The 22,922-nt window shown below is 38.5% G+C and overlaps 1 protein-coding gene across 3 annotated transcripts in view; it reads left to right on the top strand.

Moving 5' to 3' along the window:
- Positions 1-118: 118 nt before the first annotated feature.
- Positions 119-22,922, top strand: part of TMCO3 (transmembrane and coiled-coil domains 3) — a 35,958-nt gene continuing 13,154 nt past the window's right edge. The window contains exons 1-10 of one of the 3 annotated variants that reach the window (XM_051772745.1): positions 119-314; positions 2,887-3,429; positions 8,002-8,181; positions 9,800-9,991; positions 10,780-10,908; positions 13,520-13,612; positions 14,799-14,985; positions 15,922-16,039; positions 16,601-16,796; positions 17,344-22,617. In XM_051772745.1, coding sequence (XP_051628705.1) covers positions 2,983-3,429; positions 8,002-8,181; positions 9,800-9,991; positions 10,780-10,908; positions 13,520-13,612; positions 14,799-14,985; positions 15,922-16,039; positions 16,601-16,796; positions 17,344-17,391 — 1,590 coding nt within the window. In that variant the 5' untranslated portion in view covers positions 119-314; positions 2,887-2,982 and the 3' untranslated portion in view covers positions 17,392-22,617. The other 2 variants (XM_051772743.1, XM_051772742.1) reach the window with 2 other exon arrangements.

The following is a 22,922-nucleotide window of genomic DNA, read 5'->3' on the forward strand; positions in this document are numbered from 1 at the left end:
GGCTCCCGGGCCGTGGCTCTTCTGTTGCGGCGGCTCCCGGGCTGCGGCTCCGACTACAACTCCCGGCGTGCGGCGAGAGGCCGCGGTGACGTTTCCCGCCCGCGAGGCGGCGCTCGGAGCGCGGGTCCCGCCCGGCGCTGCGCCCGAAGGCGCCGCCCCGGCGCTCGGGCACCGGCGCCGGGCCACGGGCGGCCGCAAGGACGGGGCTCCTCAGCGCCCTTCGCCAGCGGCCGCCGCCCCCTCACCCCCCCGTGCTCACCGCGCTGCGATCCCACCCTTCCCCCGCGGCCGCTGCCGCCCTCTCCGTCCCTCAGGTGAGCGTCGCTGCCGGGAGTGCCGGGCGGGGCGGCCGCCGCTCCCCCCGTCCCTCCGCCGCCCCCTCCGTCCCTCCGCCGCCATGAGCGGGCAGGAGACGGGCCGGTCGCACCCGCGTTCTGCTCATCCTTTTCTGTGCTCCCTGCTCTTCCCCAGGGAGCGGCGCCGGGAACTGCCGTGGCGCTCGGGTGGGACCGCGCCGGGCGGAGGTGCCGGGCGGGCACGGCCCCGGCTGCCCTGCGGCTCCCGGGGAGGAGCTGGGATGGGGAAAAGTGGTGGGTGGCGGCGAACTGGCAGGTGTGGAAGGACCTGCAAGCGTTTTGGAAGAGAGGGAACGGGGTTTGCATTGGAGGCAGGGTCCAGTATCGCCAACTTGATGAAATCCGGTGCTACAGTGTCGTGGGCAGGGATTAAAAACGGGGAAGATGAGCTGCAATCCATCAGGAAGCAACTGTGCTTAAATAAGGACTCTAAACGATAGTAGTTCCCTCTGATTTGGTACTTACTGATGCACGGAGAGGAGTGTTTATTTTTGTTGGGTTTTATTTATTTTTTATTTGCATTCTGCATCACATAATTTATTTTGGTACGTGAGAGCTTTTGAGCACTGCCCCAGAAGCTAGTTTTCTAGTTTTTGCTAACCAAGTAAAAAACACTGAAACAAAACTGTCCTGTGTCTGAACCACATTGCTAAGTTTGCGCAGCACAACAACGAGTGAACTTTGCTAGTATAAATCTGTGCTCGAAATTTAGTTATGTGGTTTGACATACCGTGTAAGATGTGCAGTAGAGTCTTTTACTCCACTCCCTGAAGACGGAAGCTTGGATATACAGTGGGTGTTTTCTTCTTCCTCTCTCTTGAAGAAATAGATTGTAATATATTTACCAAAACCTCTACCCCAAGCCTACCAAACAGGGAGAGTATTATTTTGTATACATGAAGAAATATTTCCTTTAATTTCACTCTAGAACTTTGCCAGGTGGTGGAAATTGTTATTTTTCTGCTTGCTTAAAAATAGTAAACCCCACAGCTGAAATATTTCTACTCTGCTAGTCTGTTGATATTAGACTGAGGTGATATGCTTTTGTTACTTCAGTTACACTTTCAGTTCTTAATTTTAAATGTTTTAGCTCTTCATATTGTTGAACCCTAGCCCACAGTCAACTATTTTCAGGTAAATACTTTGGCTTGCATTGAAGAAAACCCGCAGACAGGTTTTCTCAGTTCCCTCTGAAACAAAGGGCATTTTAAAATGTATGTGTATGGCTGTGCTTGCCATCTTCCCACAGAATCACAGAATGGCCTGGGTTGGAAGGGACCTTAAAGACCATCTAGTTCCAACCCCACTGCTGTGGGCAGGGAGACCTTCCATTAGACCAGATTGCTCAGATCTCATTCTGTATATTGAGAATGGCTGGCTTGGATGCTTGAGATTGTAGTACATTATAGGAAAAGAAGATTCTTTCTTAGGCAGGCTGCTCCCAGATGACCATGTCCACTTGTTGGTTCCTGATTAAGGCTGTTGGCTTTGGGATCAAGACTGTAGCTAAAGTTTTAGGGAAATACCTGCTGAATTGATGATCTACTAACATGTTGTGTGTGCTGTGCATTTTTACAATGCCATGCTTCAGTGTTAAATGTATATTTTGTAGAGACATTTATACATTGCTGTGTAAAACTTTGTGGTGGTGGTAGGGGTTTAAAGGTTTTTGTATTTGTTTGGGTTTTTTTAAAAGACACTGTAACTTTGTTATTTTACAATAGCGTCAGCATTTTCCCGGAGCTTCTGAGGGAAAGAAGGTAGCTTTTAGCTTTAAAATCCTATCCTACTTGGTGTTAAAATCAATTACAGAAGTTTATATATGGATCTCCAAGTAGTTTCTGGGAAATGAACTTAAAAATGAACTGATTTAGTGGTTTTATAACTATTTTAAAATCATGAGGATCAATAGTAAGCTTTGAAGTAAAGTATCCCAAGGCCCTGCAGCCTTTCAGGTGAAGAAAGTCTTTGATCCAAACTAGTAGAACCCAGAAGTCCAGGAGGTTTTGCTGTTTTTCCTTCCACAATTACAATTTATAATGTAATCTGTTTCAGTTAGGCTTTTCTTCATTATGTTTTGTTGAGCGTGTTAATGCTTCCGAGACTTATAAATAACAAATTATTATGATGTAATTTTTTTAGGATAGGTTTGAGGAAATACAGGAGGTTTATTGACAGGAAAAAACGAGGAGTTCTAGGTTGAAGTGCAGCCTGTGACATCATGGCCTGATATTTTTAGAGGTTTTCCTTTCATGTAAGAAGTGCCGATGAGTACCACGTGAAGTGACTAAGCTTTCTGGTCACTGTTTTTAAAACAAGATGCTATTTAGGAAATAGTCAAGGGGAAACCAAAAATCTATCAGTAACTTTGGGCTGTTTCTTGGTTTTGTTAAATGTTGACTGAAGGAGACCACATATGTTCCGTTAAAGATCGTGGTGTAGGACGCAATCTTGGGTTTATTTTCTACATTTGTTTGACCTCATGGCCCAACATTACCACATTTGATAACTGATTGGTACTATCTTGCAGCCTGGTGTGCGTACTGGAGATGCGGAAATCATGTAGCAGAATCCTTTGAGCAGCTGTGAATTCTCAGTTTCTCCCAAGAGCAATATAAAGTGAAGAATGAAGGCGACTGGATTTATTTCCCTGTGGACATTGGTTTCATTGCCTTGTGGCCAGTTAGCAAATCCTGCAGAACATGAAGATGTAGTAAAGCATGCAATAAAGCTGCACCGTGGAAAAGGAGCTGTTATCACTCAGAGGAAGCAGTGGGTGTTGGAAAGTTGCAGAAAACTGTCTGGTCTTCTTCGCCAAAAGAACGTTGTTCTCAACAAACTAAAAAATGCCATAAGAGCAGTTGAGAAGGATGTAGGACTGTCTGATGAAGAGAAACTTTTTCAGGTGCATACCTTTGAAATTTTCCAAAAGGAGCTAAATGAAAGTGAAAACTCCGTCTTTCAGGCAATCCATGGCCTCCAGAGAGCTCTACAGGGGGATTACAAAGATGTTGTAAATATGAAAGAAAGCAGTAGACAGAGGCTGGAAGCCTTGAGAGAAGCTGCAATTAAGGTTAGTTTCCCCATGTTTATTACTACAGTATTCATATTCTACGTGTGATTTTAATTTTATTATGACCCAGTTTCATTCCGTTTTAATAAAAAAGGCTATCTATATAGAAGTTGCGATATTTAAAATGGATTTTGAATTAATTATTTGTTCTCATTAGTAAATTTAGAGGTAATTCTGGTGTAGAGCTTAAAACTTATTAGCAGTCAATAGTTCTTATCTCAAAGCTAAGCATAATCGTAAGACCAATGGCAAATATTATGTTAAAGAGGAAAGAATACAAGCAGTGAGTCAGTGCACATAGCACAGTTAGGCAAGACAAGCCAGTGGGGTTATCAGAGTGGAAACAATGCCATAAATTGGCAAAATACTAAGTGCTTTTTCCACTTTACCTTAGAATTGCTCAACCAAAGTATACAATTTAAACAACATGATGTACTGCCTTTCATTTCCATGTTAGTGTAGATGGGGTAAAATGGGCATGCAAAATAGTAAGTGACTATATTTTTAAACTCAGGATAGCACTCTTAGCCTAAGAAATGCAGGTTTGAAAAGCAGCGCTTTCAAGAAAGAGCCAGCTGAGATAACTTTGCCAAGAAAAAACACAGATGAGTAATAGTTGAGCACAAGTATTTCATGGAAAATTTGAGTTTCCATGTCAATGCAGATCCATTAGGTTGTGCACAGTCTGCCACTGTCTTCTGGACTTGGCAGTGCTCTGAAAGGCTCCCACTGAGAGAAAATTTCATTTACTTTATTTGGTATTTAAATTGCTCTTTTCCTTGCTCTACCCCTCAACCACTGGAGGAACATATTAAGAATTTTCTTTGTTTTCCATCTTCTAAAAGAAGAGTCTGCCTTTGCACAAGGGAGTGAGAGAAGGAACAAAAATGTATTTGGGGTCTAGGGTCTGAGTTGGGAGAATGACTAAAGGGCATTTGTGTTAAGAGGTTTGCAGATCTTTACAGGTGAAGACTGAAAGATTACGTACAAGAAAGGTGTGCAGTGATTTGAGGCAAGGAAGGCTGGTGGGAGTAGAAGTTAGGATGCAAACTTGGGAAACTGGAGTGGTTCTGTGCAGTGGAAACAAAGACTGAATTACAAAAAATTTGGATAGGGAGTGGTTTCGATCTAGGTGTGTTCCAATGAAGTGCCTGATATGACTTGGATATTGATTCTTAATCGTAGTAGCAGCCTCTGCTGTATAGAAATGGTAGCAATTGTCGTGAGCATTCTGAGCATTACTTGATTTTCCACCTTTTTTCTTTCTCAGATCTTGTAAAATAGCAGCAGTAAAGCTGTCCAGAATCTTCTTTCTCATTTACCTAATTCTTGGTAATGTTACTGTAAAGTACTGAGGTAATCTGTCCTTGAATTTGAGAATGGTGCTTCATTGTTTTTCTCCTAAAAGGCGATCTTTGTATATAATGATGTGTTTTAGAGATTGGTCCTGTCAAAACTTTACTTTTGCAGAGGTGGATTGTAAAGGCTTTTTGTATTATCATATCAATACATTTACTTGAGTGAGCAATTTTTTGCACCCTTCCTTCTTATGCCATGCACATGATTCTTTAAATAGACTATTTGTTGTTCTAACCTTTTAATTATTCTATAAAGGGAAACAAAGAATGTGGAGAAATGCATGCCAAAAAGATGAAAATTTCATGGGATACATTTTTTTGGACTTTTTCTTACTTGAGAAGGTACACATTAGGTCTACTTTTTGTTCCAGTTTCATTTTACTGTAATGATTACTTTGTTGGTGCACTCATAAATCATCCTTTCCATTTTTTAAACAGTGAGTGAATGGAAAATACAAATGGAGGCTGGACTCTTCCCTTCATTTTAATTTTGTTGAGTTGAAGTACTTGTAAGTCTTTAGTGTTGGGATATGTATGTATGCGTGATGCATTTCTTGCTGATTCTGCTGCTGGGAAAAGGTGTTGTGGAATCATTCACAGGGTGAGGGGGAAGTAAGGAAGAAGCACTGAAGACTGTTTCTGCCTTCTTTTGCTCCAGGAGGCTGTGTGGAGGTTCAGGAAAAAGCAACAAAATCTTACCTACATTTTATCAGCTTCTGATTTCTTGGGTGCCTAGTAATCAGACATCGATGGAAAAAAAACAAAAACCCTTGCAAGTAGTACAGAGATGCAACCTCTTCTGAATGTGCTTTAGTCATCTCTGACTAAGTAGTAGAGAACAACAGCAACACTGCCTTTGGGGCAACAGCATTGCCCCAAAGTCTTACATTTTGCTCATGTGTTTCTAGGTGTTCCTGTTAAGTGCACAATCCTTATCTGTATTACTTTGCTTAAGAGGTGGTTCGGTATGTACCTCGTGATCGGGTGTCTCCAATCCCAGCAGCTGCAGAACAGTGTTTGTACTGTGATGTACTTCTGCTCAGCATAGAGTTGTTTGAGATAACTTGTCCTTTTTATGGACACCGTTCTCTGTGGTTGTTCCACTTTAATGCTGTCACAGTGGTCTGTAGGTGGAAACAGAGATGCCTCTTTAATAGACTACAAAAACTTTCATCTCCATTAATTGAAGGAACTTGCAGTTAAACTGATTTTTCAAAACTTTTCTATGTTGCTATTCAGGGAAAGTTAACTCCTTTGAAATTACTGAATTATTTATTATTCTGCAGTTTACCTCTAGCTCTGTTCAGCCTGTTTGTCTCCACCGACAGAAAGGGATGAAATTGGCTCCCTGCACCCAAAGTGTCTTCAGTTTTTGAGGGGAAAGAATCTAACAATTCATCTTGCATTCCAAGTTGTTGCTGAATGAGCAGAAGATCTGCAGCTCATATGGCGGCTGTTTTTTACATCTTTCAGGCAATGTCTGCTAGCAAAGAGCACCAGATAGGAAATGTTTTTCCTCGAGGCAGTATGATTGTGTCTCCTACTTAAGTGTTGCATAAGAACTAATTGTTGACATTGGGCTAAACACGCTAATAGTTATGTTTTTCCCATCTTCACTTATTTTGGGATCTGGGTAACTTTCATCATGCCTGTGTAACTATGGTAATTCTAAACACCAACAGACAGCAATTGTGTGGTTTCATCACAATCAGAGGCATTCATCTGACTGTCGGGATTTTAAAAGAATTAAGCTACAGTTATCAGTTGTACTGAACATACTGTTGTCTTGGCATCACGGAATTGATTAAATTACATGCGTGTTCTTGCAGGTTTTAAGGGGGAAAATGTCCATCTGCAAATGTGTGGAGGAGGGGACACTCCACTTACTTAAGCATAGGTGTTTAGGACCACTTTATATGTCCAGGTTATTGAAGATGTCTACAGAGGGTAGGCAAGGTAAAACACACAACCTAAGGGAGACCTACATTCTCTGATTTCTAACTGGGTATGGCAGGGCATCTGGAGACAAAAACTTGTGTTTTCTGGGAATTGTCTCAGAGCTAGAGATTACTTGCATTTTTTACCCATTTTTTGCCCTTGGTAATAATACTGGCTCTCTTAAAGAGCAGAAGTAGGGTCTCTCTCATCTAAGTATTGTCAGCATCCTGAACCTAACTTAAGGAAGAAGTGCTGTAATTGTGGATGTTTCCTTACTCATAGGAGTTCTCTCAACCAGTGCATCTTTAAAAGAATGTAGGCATGTAAAGGGAAGAATCTTTTTTTCCAAAAGCCTCAGATTGTTCTCTGTCAACACACAAAATATTCAGTTTGGTTACTGTCATGGTAACTATGTAGAAGGTGCAGTGTTAAGTCCAGTCTTGATCAGTAAATTAAGCCTTTTAGTTGTCTTTTTGAACCTGAAACATCCAAAGAGAAATGAAACATCATAACTTTTTCAGGGAGTATTTTCACACCGTATCAAACCATATTAGCATTTTCTCTTCTCTTACTTCTGAAGCCTAGAAATGAATTTCAGAAGTTATCAGTGTAAGTTTATAAGGGGCTTAAACTGAAATGGGGGAAAAAGTCAAGTATTTTACTTCTGATAGGAAAGTACTTCTTGGGAAACATAAACAGGAAACTTGGCTAGAGCGATTGGCTGCTCATCTCTCTCCCATCTCTTTTCTTTTTTTCTTTTCTTTTCTTGTGGCTGTTTCCACAGTTACTGTAATTTTTGAAAAATAAAGCATTTTATAAAGTTAAGATTCATTGTTTTTTCCATACAGTTTGTTTGCTGTAGATATTATAGCTATGCTTTCAAGGTATTACGCTTCCCTCTTAAAGCACTGCGTGCTAAACTCTACTTGGCTCTGAAATGTTTCCTAGAGTTTATCAAAGTAAGTCCTTTCTTGTATTTTCTTGGGTCAGCTCTACTGTTTAATGGATTAGAACTCTTGGGTCAGCTCTACTGTTTAATGGATTAGAAAAGGTAATTGGTGGATATTTTGTTTGGTGGTTGTTTTTCTTGTCCGTTTACCCCAATGAAAATTGGCACAAGAGAAAGCAGTCTTCAAATACCATAATGAATTCTATGTTGCTTTTTCAATTCCACCAATAAGATGTTTTGTGTCAAAAGAAGCATACATTTATGTCAGATGTTTTTCTGCTCAGAGGCCTGGCCAGCACTTTATCTGTGTGTTGTAAAATTCAACAGGAAGAAATGGAATATGTCGAACTCTTAGCAGCAGAAAAACACCAAGTTGAAGCCCTTAAGAACATGCAGCATCAAAACAAAAGCCTGTCAATGCTTGATGAAATTCTGGAAGATGTCAGGAAGGCAGCTGATAGATTGGAAGAGGAAATAGAAGAGCATGCCTTTGATGACAACAAATCTGTAAGTGGTGTTTTAGACTCAGTCCTTTCATTGATGTGCATTTATTTATAATCAGTATTTGCACTGTGTGTTTCTCATGTGTTATATAGTTGTTAGGGTTATGGGATTGAAGAAGAGTGAGCATCAGGAATAATTGCTCCTTTTTGCTAGTGATTTCTGTGTTTTTGATTTGAAAGTCCTCCTTGCAGCTGCCACTTTGACAAATGTAGCCCATCTCCCTGATACAGCCCATGACAGATACGACATCTCAGTGGTGGTGGGAACTGTGATGGTTGGACTTCTCAGGATATGGAGTTACCATGTTAAGCAGTCTCCGCATTTTAATTTTGTTGAGAAAGTTACGGGAGAACAAGAATCCTTGCAGTTAGTTTTCACAGTCTGGGAAAAGATATTGTTTAAGGGAAGGACCTGAAATGTGTTTGTGGTGTTGCTTTCTTCCACTTCTGACTTCCTCTGCCTTTTGCACCCTGGCCTACTTGCACTGTTCTTTGTTTTTATGTTGCATGACGGACAGTATTCCTCAGGATAAGGCTGTGTGTTTCTGGAGCTGAGAATGTGTCAGTTTATTGTAGTGTCTCATTTTGCCATCCTCAGAGACAGACCCTCTAAACTGGCCCTGTTTGCATAGCCATGGATTGCAACTTTACTTGGCCTTTGCTCGAGGGGTTTTAGTTGATTTGCAGGTTGACTTCCGAGGTGAGCATAGCTCTTGAATTCTGCCGAGGAGGAAAAAAACAGTTGCTGTGTAGCAGAGCGCCAAGCCGTGGGATTTCCTGTAGTTGTAGTTGTATGGAGAGAAAGCGAAAGCAGCTGTTTGATTCCGTGCACACCTGGTACGAGCGTTTGTACCCCGCGGGGTCCCACCGGGCAGCGCCTGCAGCGGGGCCGCGGGAGCGCCCTCTCCTGTTCCACCCTGGAATAGCGAGGTCCGTCCTGCGGCACGTGAGAGCTGGAAAAACGCCAAAGCGGCCTTCTCCTCCAGGGCATCTCTTTGTTTTTCTGCTTCTGTCTCCATCCATGAAAGAAAAGGAATCATGGAATGCAACCTGGAGGACTATTTGCATCTCTGTCTTTGCAAGGAACATTTAAGCAAAAACACTGGAATTTTAGAACAGAGAGGCTCTAATAGAGTTATCAGTATTCTGATAAAGATATACAGGCTTCTATTAAAATATAATCAAATAGAGAAGTGTAGTTGGTAAAAATGAAAAAAAAATATGAGCTACAACCTGCTTCCATGAATTGCTGTTTTGGGAAATAAAATCCTGAAAATAACTAGGTAGAAACAGTTTTTACAGCCTCTCCTTCAAATTTACAGAACAGTTACCTTTTCTTGACTTGTAATGCAGTCTTTAATTCATATTTTTGAGAACTGAATATCACTTTGTAATCTCCAGTTGTTTTTGTTCAAGGTAATAACATGTTACATTTCAAGACACCCAAGTTTTAATAAAGAAAATGAAAGACTTCTTAGAGAAAAAAGCTGCAGTATTTTCAGCTGTTGTCAACAAGTTCTGTAAAAACTTCAAGCACAGCTAATAGTCTTTCCGTTTTTATTATATGTTTAACTGGCTCCCACTTTTTTGTTTGTTTGATTATTTGCTTTTTTTTCTGACAGGTAAGAGGTGTAAACTTTGAAGCAGTTTTAAGGGTGGAAGAAGATGAAACAAACTCCAAAAGAAATGCTTCAAAAAGAGAAGTAGAGGATGACTTAGGTCTTAGTATGCTTATTGATTCCCAGAACAATCAGTATATCCTTACCAAACCGAGAGATTCAACCATTCCTCGTGCTGATCATCATTTCATAAAGGTAATCGTTTTAGAGACATTCTTGTCATTGCTTTTGGTCAGATTTAGTCCCACTAGTTTGTAGGTCAGTACTCCTTGGTTGGATTGAATGTAAAATCAGCATATGTTCCTCTAAAATTACCCCAGCATTCATGAGTCCCCTATCTATGGTAATTTAGCCATATGTTCCCTACTCTTAGGATAGTCTTCACAAGACTAATCATGATGCCACGTGAATCCTCTCTGTTTTTATTTATCTTGTTGCACCTTTGGGGCACCACCCCTTCTCTTGGACTACACAGTGTTAAAGCAAGCTACTGCTGTGCCTGATAAGCCACTTGCATGTTGTCAGTAGAGAGAATTTATTTGTTTGTGTCTCGGGATGAAAGAAGGGATGCTGGAAAATACGTAGACATGGCAAGGGTTTTATTGTATTTGTGTTTCCAATAGAATAACTGGATTGGGATTCTTTTTTAATTATAGAAACCCAAAACAGACCTGTTTCACCATCTTGTTTTAATGCAAAGTGTCATTCCATCCAGGAAATTGCCTACTTTCTGTAATGTATTTAAAATATTTATTAAATTGATCAGAAGTCCCCCAGTTACTTAAGGTCAGTACTATTGCTTCATCTGCAAAACTGCTGTGCTTACACCTGCAACAGCGTTGAAGTTGTGTTTTCTTTTCACAGGCAGTATTATACATTTAATTTTACAGTGCTGTTTATCTTTTTAAAGATAATAGTCTTTAATTTCATCCCAAATTTGTGTGTCCTTTATATTAATGCATTTGTAAATCTTATATATTTAGGATATTGTGACAATAGGAATGTTGTCTTTGCCATGTGGCTGGCTGTGCACAACAATAGGATTGCCAACCATGTTTGGATATATCATCTGTGGAGTACTCTTAGGACCCTCAGGACTAAACAGTATCAAAGTAAGCATGCAAGTTACTTCTTGACTGATTTAATTCGTCGAAGTCTTTAAAAGTAGTTTTAAAATAATATGGTATTGCCAACTTCAAATGTATTAAAAAACAAACAAAAAAAGAATTCACAGTGGAGGAAGTGTTTAAAACAAGTAGTTCCCTGACTAGCATAGCTTGGCTTTTTAGAGAGTTATTTTGCTTCTCTGTAGCTCATTCATCCATCCTAGTCACCCTGTTTCTTTCCCTGTACCCGGCCCACATTCCTGAAGTCTCTTGAACCTTTTTAGCTCCATCACGTGTACCCTGATTACTAGCTCATGCGAAACCATGGGCCGTGGTTGGCTGGACATGTTTTGATTAGTGGTCTGGTGTGCATTAACAGATTGTTTAGCCAGCAGGCAAAACAGATCACACGTTAAGGCTGCACCATAATGTCCACCTACGTTCAACAAGTCTGTTGGAATGATATCCATGTAACCGCTTGGAACTTGCTGTCTTAGCAACATCTGCTCTTACCTGGGCTTTTGTTGAAAATGACTGTTGGGCTCAAAAGTAAGTAGAGATGGGTAGAAATTGACAAAATCCTGCAATCTTGTATTGGAAGAGAAGGGTCCAAGTACTACACTTTCAAAATTTTATATTCTAAAATTTAGATTAAATAATAACCTTTGTGTTGTATGTAATTTCTGGGTTGAGAAGGTCTGGAAAGTTTGACCACTTAGACTGAGAAACAAGTCTGGAAGCTTGACATTTGGAATAGATCCAAAAACGGATTTTCAGGGATTTAAGTTGAAAAAGATGATGTGGTCAGAACAGATGAGAGATGTTTCTTCAAGGCAGTTAAAGTGACCTGCCAGTTTCTTGTGCAGCTGTGATTAAATGTTACTCATCTGAATAATGTTCATGTTGACTGGGTCTCTTTTGTATGCTTTTTTCTGTATTTCTTAAAAAAGTTGAATATTGGAGGAACTGAGGAAGCAGGCAGATTCTAATCTGGCAGGAAGGATAGTTTCCATCTACACTTCTCTGTGATTGATTATAGACCCTGTTCTCTTCTGCTCTGGCCTGTAAATGCACAGAAAAGAAATGATAGGTTTTTAGAATAGACTATTTCAGTGAATTGCCTGACCACTTCAGGGCTGACCAAAAGTTAAAGCATATTGTTAAGGGCATTGTCCAAATGCCTCTTGAACACTGACCATCTGGGGGCATTAATCAACTCTTCTGGAAGCCTGTTCCAGGGTTTGACCACCCTCTCAGTAAAGAAATGGTTCCTAGTGCTTCCCTGATGCAGCTTTTGAACCATTCCCACGCATCCTGTCACTGAATCCCAAGGAGATGATATCATCACCTCCCTCTCCACTTCCCCTCCTCAGGAAGCTTTAGACAGCAATGAGGTTGCCCCGCAGCCTGCTTTTCTCCAAGCTAGACAAACTGTCCTCAGCTGCTCCTCATAGGACATTCTTTCTAACCCTTCCACCAGCTTTGTAGCCCTCCTCTGGATGCATTCAAGTACCTTCAAATCCTTCTTAAATTGTAGGGCCCAGAACTGCACACAGAACTCCGGGTGAGGCTGCACCAACACTGAATACAGCAGGATAATCACCTGTCCTGAGTGACTGATGACGCTGTGTTTGATGCACCCCAGGATGGGATTTGCCCTCTGGGCTGCCAGGGCTCCCTGCCAACTCACACTGAGCTTGCTGTCCATCAGCACCCCCAGACACCTTTCTGCAGGTTGCTCTCCAGCCATTCCTCTCCTAATTTATTCTTGCGCTTGACCTACTCCATCCTAGGTGCAGAATCCAGCATTGTTAAATCTCCCAGTAATCATTACCCAATACTCTGGTGTATCTAGATCTCTCTGCAAGGTGTCTTGTCCCTCAAGAGTGTCAACAGCACCTCCCAGCCTGGTATCATCAGCAAACTTGCTAGTGGTGCATGCAGCTCCTGCACTGAGATTATTTATTGATATATATATATATATATATATATATAAAATATATGTATATTTTATATATAGATAAAATAGAACTGGCCCTACAACTGAACCCTGAGGATCCACCACTGGTGACCAGTTGCCAGCCAGAAGTATCCCCATTTTTCTGCTATGATGAGGAAGACAACCACTTTTCCTGCTTTTCCACCCTTCTCTCTGAAAGCAGAAAGGGCTGGTAGTTCCACTGGCCTGAGAGATGGATGTGTGCAGTCTATTGGGTGGTGAGCAGAAGAGCAACTACAGTCTAGCAGAAAGATTATACTAGTAGACAAAATAACTAGCAAGAAGTAACTTCTGGAGTGCAAGCTTTGGGGATTTAATAGTACATGCATAAAACATAACCTGTTCATTTTCATCCAGCCAGCAAGCTTATTTAGATGAGTGCACATGTGCATTTAGTGTGACCAGCACTATCCAACCAAATTATCATCTAGTATCAGCCAAGTGATGGGAAAAATGTTTGAACCCTAAGGTTGCTGTAGGAACTTCTGATGTCATAGTACAGCAAGTGAACTACCTATGGAAACATAATGAGAAACAATTTGTTTTGTAGTGGAATTATAATTTGTGTTATAAGTAGACTGCTGTGCACTGATTTATTTAATTTTTTTTTATTTTAAGTCTATTGTACAGGTGGAGACATTAGGAGAGTTTGGTGTGTTCTTCACTCTCTTTCTAGTTGGTCTGGAATTTTCTCCTGAAAGACTAAGAAAGGTATTTTTGCATAATACCTCTACATTAAAGTATTTAATTGCTAATGTTCCAGTTATCAGTTATGTTTGAGATTTTTATACTCTCCCTATGATGTATTGGTGTAACTTTGTACATTTTTGAAAAAGACAAATATGACATTTGCTTCTGCACTTTACCTCATTGGAAAGAACAGAATGCATTATTTATTCAGTGTTTAAAAAAAACTTACATTTGCTATTCCTCTTCATTTTAGTAAAACAGTTTAATTACTAATCTCTCACAATTTATGACAATCCATCTCTGCTTAATTTTGACATGCAGTAACATGGAGTTGTTGTTACAAAGTGTCCAGTGATGTTTGCCAGTCCTGTTATAAAAAATCAAACCGTTTAAGTACTGCATACTGAATTGATGGTACATGCTCTACTGGCTAATAAAGTGATTCAGCAAGTATGTTAACACAATCTGGAATATTACATGATGTGGCCATCAGGATTCAGCAAAAAGCTACAAGGTTTTTTTGGTCTTAATTTAAAAAAAATGTTATCTCATAAACCAGCTAGAATTTTAATAGTGGAACATACTGCTGCAAAACATGTGCAGACTGTATGTAAAGAATTGCATGGTGTGATTTGTTCCTAAACTGATGGTTGTGAGTTCATGGTACTATAAAAACTTTAATTGAAATGTGTTGAAATTTATGACCATTCAGTTTAATCTGCTATTTCTTGTCCATCTAAAGTCAAAGGTAAAAACTAGTAATTCAAGAGTTCCTAAACTGTAGTAGGTAAATGGCTGCTTCAGAGTTGTGTGTGCATGAATTTGGAACAGGTTGCTGGTATTGGTGACTACCTTTGCCACTCCCATTTTTTCCCCATCCTAGAATCACATCAAATAACTGGTCTTCCACGTGATAATTTTTAATATATATCAACCCATACTGGAGCTTTGGCCCCTAATTTGTCCATGAACTCTGGAAAATTTACCTAATTTCTGGTAATGAGTCTTCTGGTATAGAATGTCTACTAGGCATAATAACTTCAGAGTTTTGGATTGTACAGGGTGACAGACCATTACTTCTGTGGCCCAGCACTGCAGCCTCAAATCATGCATTTTTAACTGCTTATTTGTGATGAAAATCATTGTAACTTAGCGGTGAGAAGAAAAGTGTCATCAACCTTTATCATAAAAACTTTTTTGTCCCCAGGTATGGAAAATATCTTTGCAAGGACCTTGCTACATGACAGTTCTGATGATTGCCTTTGGTTTACTATGGGGGCACTTGCTCCAAATTAGACCAACACAGAGTGTCTTCATTTCCACTTGTTTATCTTTATCAAGCACACCACTGGTGTCAAGATTCCTTGCAGGTAGTGTTCGAGGAGATAAAGAAGGTAGGTATGACTTTAAATATGGGCTACTGTAGTATCTACAATAAAGTCTGAAAGAAGTTGACTTCGTAATATTATGAGAGAAACTAGTTAAAAAACCAAAACAAAAGTGACTGTTAAGTCTGGTTTACAAGAGATCATCCTTGTTTAACACTGACCAGTGTTGTGTATATTCTTGTTAGGAAGTGTTCTTGCTTTTTACATAGCCAGTCCTCTCTGGAGAAAGACAGTATAGCCCAACCAGTGCTCTCCATGTTAAGAACTGACTTTACTGAGGGTCTGTAATCCTTGAGCTTTTTAAGAGGTTACCAGATTAGACCATTGCTACCAGTTTGTCATCAGGGCAGAAAAGCTAATTTAAGTAATTTACACCCTTCTTCAACAGAGACCAGTTCAGGTGGTCTTTCATAGCTAACAGCTCTTCAAATAACTACCTTCAAGGGTCATATTGCTGTCTTCTCAAGTACTTCTACATGTTTCCTTTCAAAAGTTTTGACATCCTGCTTTCTTCCATTTAAACCTCCCTTATATAAACTGCATTAAAGTATTCTTCACCCTCTAGAATATTCACTCTAATGCCAGAATTCAAAGTGTATATTTTACACATGCTGGCTCTTACATGTCTGTTATTCTAAAAACTGTATGCTCTCAGTAAAGAAGTTTCACTAAATGCATGACTAGTGCTTAACTGCTAAGCAAAGTCTATGTTTTTATTGTGTAACAGGAGTCTCATGAATATTTTATTTGTATTTTAATGTCTTATATATATTTTAATTTACCTACTAATGGGGAAAAAAACCCAGACTGCTTGGAATGGCCTTCACCCCATTAAGAGCTATACTTGGCTTCCATTTGATTAAGCCTTCTCTAGATTTCTGAGCACTGCAAGCATTCATAGCCTCTAATGACTGTTTCCATGACTGCTTTGCCGGTGTACAGGGGACATTGACTACAGCAGCGTACTGCTTGGCATGTTGGTGATGCAGGATGTGCAGCTTGGTTTATTTATAGCTGTCATGCCAACACTTATTCAAGCAGGAGTGAGCACACATTCCAGGTAAAGAAAAATTATTGTATGGATCTCCACCTCCCCCCTTGCAATCAGTCTGTAGATTGCCAATATGAACGTTGAGAGCACTACAGTTAATGTCAGTTCCATGAAAAATAGGCACTCCATTCCTGGGAGTTTCCTTTACTGTTTCTACTTGACATGTTGTATGAAAATATTCTTTTTGCTCTAGCAGCCTTAGTCCTGTGTGGTAATTATAATTTGTAGTGAAAAGTTTGTTATTTAAAAAAAAAAAAAAGTTACTTTATTCCCCCAGGGCATGTTTTTGTCAAAGACTGTGTGATAGCATTATTGAGTCTGATGGCTTACCTTGGAATCAGTCAACAAAAATCTTTTTGAGTCAACATGGAAGTAAATTCTAGGTTGTAAAAGAGGTTACTGGGCACTCAGCAGATTTAGTGTTAATCTTGTTTGCAAATGTATTTAAATATCTTCCTGTGGCTACTCAGTTTGGAACATTTACAAAATTAGATCTTTTCAGTTAAGGGGAACTGGTTGGGAAATATGAGAGCACTTGAAAGAAACTTTTTGTTTGTCCTTCTCTTCCAGCATTTTCAAGGAAATACTGAGAATACTGATACTGATTGGCCAAATTCTCTTTTCTTTGGCCGCTGTTTTTCTTCTATGTCTTGTTATAAAGACTTATCTCATAGGACCGTATTATCGCAAGCTGCACGCAGAAAGCAAAGGGAATAAAGAAATCCTCATTCTAGGAATAACTGCATTCACCTTCCTTATGTTAACGGTAATCTTTTCAATTAATAAAACATTTTTATACACACGATACTTTACTGCATCACTATCAAAGCCATTGCACTTACTGTTACTGGATATACATGTACCTCTGTAATTAATTATTTGAGTTTAAAATGTTTTAAAACAACCCTCGAATGTGCAGATGATTCATGCATTCCAGCACAGATGAGTAAGAAGAGATAAAATTTGAATGTCAATCTGCTGAATTTCTGCTGTTAGCTTTTAATACAGCCAGTTTAGGAATAATGATCCAAGTTTTAATTTTGGGCTACTTCTTGCATTTGAAAATAATTTAGGATGGGTTTTGAGATACTGATAATGCCTGATTGTGACATTTGCTCACAAATATCTTCATAACAAGTTCTCAACATGGTTTTTATTATAAAATAATTTTCTTTTTGTGTGGGATACACAGTTTGGGATGAAGTTAAGAAAGTAGAGAAATGCCTCAAGGATCATAGATTTTAATAACCCTATTGGGTTTGGTTCATTTACCCCTGAATTTTCCTTCTATTTGTTTCTCTCTCATGTTTCAGCCCTCTGAAAAACTATACTGCTGGAGAACAGAATGTGACAGTTGCTGATAATGTTGTGGGTTTGAAACTCCATTATCCTGAATGTGCAGATTATGTCCTCTGAGAATAATTAAGCCAAAGTATTCCTGTGCCTGCACCTTTTTTTCTAGGGGTGTTAGCTTAGTTACTACAGTCCAACAGGGAAAGCTGACCTCCTTCAGGAAGGTCAAAAAGAAGTTAGTGAGAGCATAGCTTTACAGTTGTTGACTTCTGTTGTACCAGTTAAAAATGTCATTGCTCTAAACAGCTATTCATATTCCAAGTGTAGCATCTAATAAGAGAAGGAACAAAACTAGTTTTTCCTTTTTACTTTCTAACTAGCAGACATTACATTTGTAGAACTTCAATAAAAACCAGCAACCAAATCACAAAGTTGCATAAAATATGATGATATCTAGAAGCAGTTTTACTTTCATTAAAAACGTGACCTACATAGTCTGGTGGATGAATTGGGTGTATTGTACCAAAATTGCCTGTCAAATGAACAAGGAGCTTGTCTATATGACTTTACATAATACATGTGGGAACACAAACCTGGGGGGAGAATATGTTTGAGTGTGTTGGATTTATACTGCAGAACCAGAACGCTTCTTCAGCATTTTCAACAATTTTCCTGTTAGAGTTGATAAATAATGTATCAAAGGGAACAGTACAAAGGATACTGCAGGTAACCTCAGTAAACCAGTTGAGATGCTTGATATTCACTGACACAGATACATTCATTATAGTAATGCTACAAGTTGTGGTTTAAACACACAGACTGAAAAAAAAAGTATTTGGTTGTCTAGTTGAACAGATCAACAAACAAATCTTCTGGAAAACAAATCTTTTTATTGGTATAGGTGCCCCTACTACGTCAGGAATAAAAACATAGGATGAGGGATGGAAATCTAATTTGCTGCATGTCTTTGGAAAGGATAAATTAAAGTTTTTAGGTGCCAGGAAGAAAAACAATTAAACTGTAGTGGTTCCTGCAAAGATCTTCTTCCTGGGAAAACCAAGTATTAAAGGAGTTGGTATAATTAATCTGCAAACACAGAATTTTCTATGCTGGTGTAATTCTAAAAAAAGCTTTTGAATTTGTAGAAGAGAGTGCCTATTTTGGTGGCCTTGACCAAAGACAGCTCCATTTAGAAAATCTGAGAGATGATTATAAATAAGATATTTTAACTCACTCTCTAGCATGCAGGTTAATCTGCAGGCCAAATCTTTTCCAATACATGACAAAGAGGGTAGGAATGATACAGTATTCCTGCTTCATGCGTACAGTTACTTATTATGTGCTTCAGTGTTGACTGGAATTCTGGGGCCACCTAATTTTCTTCTGTATTTGGATTAATCTGTAACACTAGCACATGTAATGCACATTATATATAAACTTATTTTATTTTACTTGTTTCCTGTGTTTGAAAAATCTCCCATGACTAATTAAACAAGAATTGTCATTTCCCTACCAATAACGACAAATTCTGTATGGGAAAACAAGAGGGAAGATAGGACAGAAGAGGTTCCTATACTGCAGTGTGAGGAAGCAATTTTGCTGTAAGGATTATCCTGTGAATTGAGGAGCTTCTTGTATGATAGTGACTTTTGAGCATTTCTGAACTGCTTGGCTCACTTGGATAACATTGCAACTCATTACATCTGAAACAGGGTCTTAAATACATCTCTGGGTAAACTAAGTTAAAGCAGTGCATCTCAAATATGAGATATTTTACAAAGACTTGGAGCTTAAGATACCTCTTTAAATTCCCAGTGTTCTCAGAAATAATTGGAATTCCCCTCCCTTTTGTCTCTCAACTAGTTAGGCAGATCAGGTGTGGGGGGAGTTTGTGTCAAGTGCCAGTCCTATAAAAGTATAGCTGAGAGACACAGTTGTCCATCTTTGAATTTTGCCATCAGTAATGAAGGTTTAGTAGATCATTGTTACACTTTCAGCATCTCCTTTTGAAGCTTTTAAGTTGTGCAGATAGTGGTTGGTGGTTTGTTTTAACTGGAGAACTGTTCTGAATCACAACGTAAAGAGCAAATCTTGCTTATGGTTTTCAATACGACCATTCAGGATCCAGGGCTCGACTGGTACTTTTAGGTCGAGATATTTACCACAATGAGCTGAAGAATATTGCAGCCAGAGCATTCCCTGGTGTAATGTTGCTTTTTCATGTTCTCTATGCACAGAAACATTATGATGAAAATTGTGCAACTGGAGGGAAATTGCCAGCTTACTTTATGTACCAAAAGGACAAAAAGAAAATATAGCTATGTTATTACAGTACTTTATGTATGAAAATGTACATATTTTTTCCTGCAGTGTCTTAGGAATATCATTGCTAATATTGGGAATGTCATTCTTTGCTTGCCTGGAGTACTTCTCAATGGCTCATGACCTGCTTATGAACTCTTTTCTATCAATTAGAAGGAGAAGATTAAGGAAGAACTTTAATTTCAAATATTCTAGTTAATTATTTCTTAGAATATAATTGAGATGGAGTTTTTCCAAGGTTCACTAAGAATTGTTTCCATCTCCATTACAGCTTTACTTCCTTAAAATCCAAGCTTAGAATTCACCTCTTTACTCTTGAGCAGGTTTAAGTTACTAAAGCCTGAAATTCTAATACCTTTATTTCCATCGAGATTTTCTTTAATTTTACTGGCTTACCATATTCATTAAGCTTCTATGATGATTAAAGAGTAGCAATAAGATAGACACTCTTAGAGCATATGAGCAAAACAACTGCTGAACAGATGGTTGAGGTTCAACTGGAACATGTTACAGCAGTAATGTTTATTTCTTTATTTATTGCTGTGATAGAACATTTGAACATAAAAATCTAATATTCTAGTGATAGCAAAGCAATCCTTTCTGAATTAGGATAAAATGGGACCTTTGCAAACAGGTGAAAACTAGGTTGTACTGGGGAAAAAACATGGAAATTGCCAAAACTTTTCATGTAATTTTGACTGTCAAAGCTTTCTGTAATGTCAGAGTTGAGAAGAGGACAGTGCAAAGCCCAGAGAGATTAGCAATCGTTAAAGCCGTGTTTGGTAAAAGGAAAACTTTAAAAGTGATGCAAGCACAGAGGGAATACTAAATGCAAAATACTTTCCAAATTTTGCTTATCTAAAAAATTCTGCTGAGAATGCCTTTCTGCCAGTAAAACAAACCCTCTCCAGTGTGTCTGTGCATGTGCGCCCATACATTATACATGACAGACCCTGATGCTACAGTTTTAGCTGAGGAAGTGTGTCTACTTACTGGTAATATTACTGATCAACTAGAGACCAAGATGGGAATTGTAAAAGGAGTCTCTGTATACATATAAATCTGAAGAACAGACTGGAGGAGGGGAGATAGGGTTAAGAAAAATACGTAATTGTTGGTTCTTTTCTTGCGCTCTCATCTAACTTCACACTTTTCAGTGTGTAGAGTGACCTGTAGGTTTTGTAGACCTGAAGCTGTGTAGTACCCAGAGACTAAACAAGAAATAGCAAATTTTGCCTATTTTTCTACCAGGCCCTTGGGCTCATACTTGATTTGCCACAGAGTGAAGGAATGTAATTCAGATTTTATGCTGTGGGAGCAAACTTCCAGATAGATATACGATTTGCTCTAGTTACGTCTGATGCTTTCTGAAGAAACATGTTTCTTTCATAGAATCATAGAATCAATTGGGTTGGAAAAGACCTCTGAGATCATCAAGTCCAACACTCAAATTGTTCCTTGCTTGAAGAGTGATTCTCATAATAGTTCAGTATCATGCAATTCTGGTACAAGAGATGCTAGCTCTCTTCTTATATGGTAACATAATCATGTATATGGGAATCCTTAAAATATTAGCTGTGTGACTTTTAAAACAACTAATGTATGATTGAGAACAACTTAAGTGTTTCCTATTCATAACTATTTCCTTTATTTTACTCATCTCTTGGTGATTTTAAAGCCTTTCATGTATATATTGCCTTCTTCCCTCTTACAATTTCAAATTGTTGTGACAAGCACTGAAATTTCTTTTGTTTTAAAATGAGAATAACATTATAAGATTATTTTGTTGGTTTTGTCTGATCAGCAACTATTGATATTAGTTGACAGAACCAATTTTTTTCCTTAAATGTCTTGCAATAAATTACAGACTTATCAAAAATGTAGTTATGTGATGATCATTCAGACATTAGTACTTCAATACATAAAAGTCTGGGGATTATTTTTCAGTGGCATTTTATGCACAGCTTGGAGACTCATTTATTTTGTCTTTTATTCTCCTTCATTACTTTCAAGACACTTGAGTTATAGTTTCATAACTTACAGTATAACACCGTTAAAGATCCGATGAATGGTGTCCACAAATGTACTATAGTTGCTTAATCTAAATTAGTATGAAAATAAGTCTTCTGTTTTAAATGTTCTATTAGTATTAATAGCATTGTACTTTCTCAGCAAGATGACCACGTACAGCAGCATGGTTTTAAAGTATTTATTTTAAAACATACTTTATACCCACCAGAAGTGCTGTTTGCTTTTTTTCTTTTATCGTTCCAAGCATTGCCTTAAGCAATTGCTTTGTTTTTAGTTTAGCTTTTTAACATGTGTTTCATCTCTTCCTTCTAGTACTGCATTAAAATATTAAAAAAGAATGAAACAGTCTGAATTCTTTCAAGCCGATATTGCGATATTGTGCTTCATTTCAGCACTTTACTTCACACGCTTAAAGGAACCCTATTCAGTAAAGCACACAGACACATTTAAACCATTTATGATAATAAAATGTAATTTATGCCTGAGACTTCTAAATTGAGACTATTCTCTCAAATATAAGCTTTGATTTTCATTTTTCCCTCTTGTTTGACAGCTGGAAAATACCCTATTCTTACTGCTTTAGTTCTCAGTCTCAATGTATTATGTAATCCTGACTCCAAAGCTGCTATAGTCTCTCCTGCAGTTGTGAAATCAGATGGTGTCCTTAAGAGTGACAGAAAGTCTTAGTGTAGATTAGGAAATTTATTTTTGTTTTTGTGGGGAAGGAGGTAACATGGAGAGGGAAACTGATTTTGTGAGTCTTCTGTGTAAATACAATACTGCAGAACATTGAAATAAATACACTGAATTCTACTTGTTGTTGAACTTGGATAAAGACATAGTAATTTCCTACATTCAGTATAATGTCCAGTTTTATAATTTCACTGTGAAATGGTATATAAAGTTACTCAGTCACTCAGCAATAGATTCTCTGTTATTCCTTGACAGATCACAGAGCTGCTGGATGTTTCAATGGAGCTGGGATGCTTCTTAGCCGGAGCTCTGATCTCTTCTCAGGGTCACATGGTTACTGAGGAGATTATGTGCTGTATTGAACCAATACGTGACTTTCTTGCCATCATTTTCTTTGCATCTATAGGTAACTTCCAAGACAACTTATGTTAAAATATCTAATAATATCTATAATATTAAATAATGTTATATCTATAATATATAAAATATATACAATATATAAATATATAATATAAAATATATAAAATATAACATATATAAGACATAAAAACAT

The sequence above is a fragment of the Manacus candei genome, unplaced genomic scaffold (genome assembly GCF_025592945.1).
Source record: "Manacus candei isolate 608988 ecotype Guabito, Panama unplaced genomic scaffold, ASM2559294v1 h1tg000159l, whole genome shotgun sequence".
NCBI lineage: Eukaryota > Metazoa > Chordata > Aves > Passeriformes > Pipridae > Manacus > Manacus candei.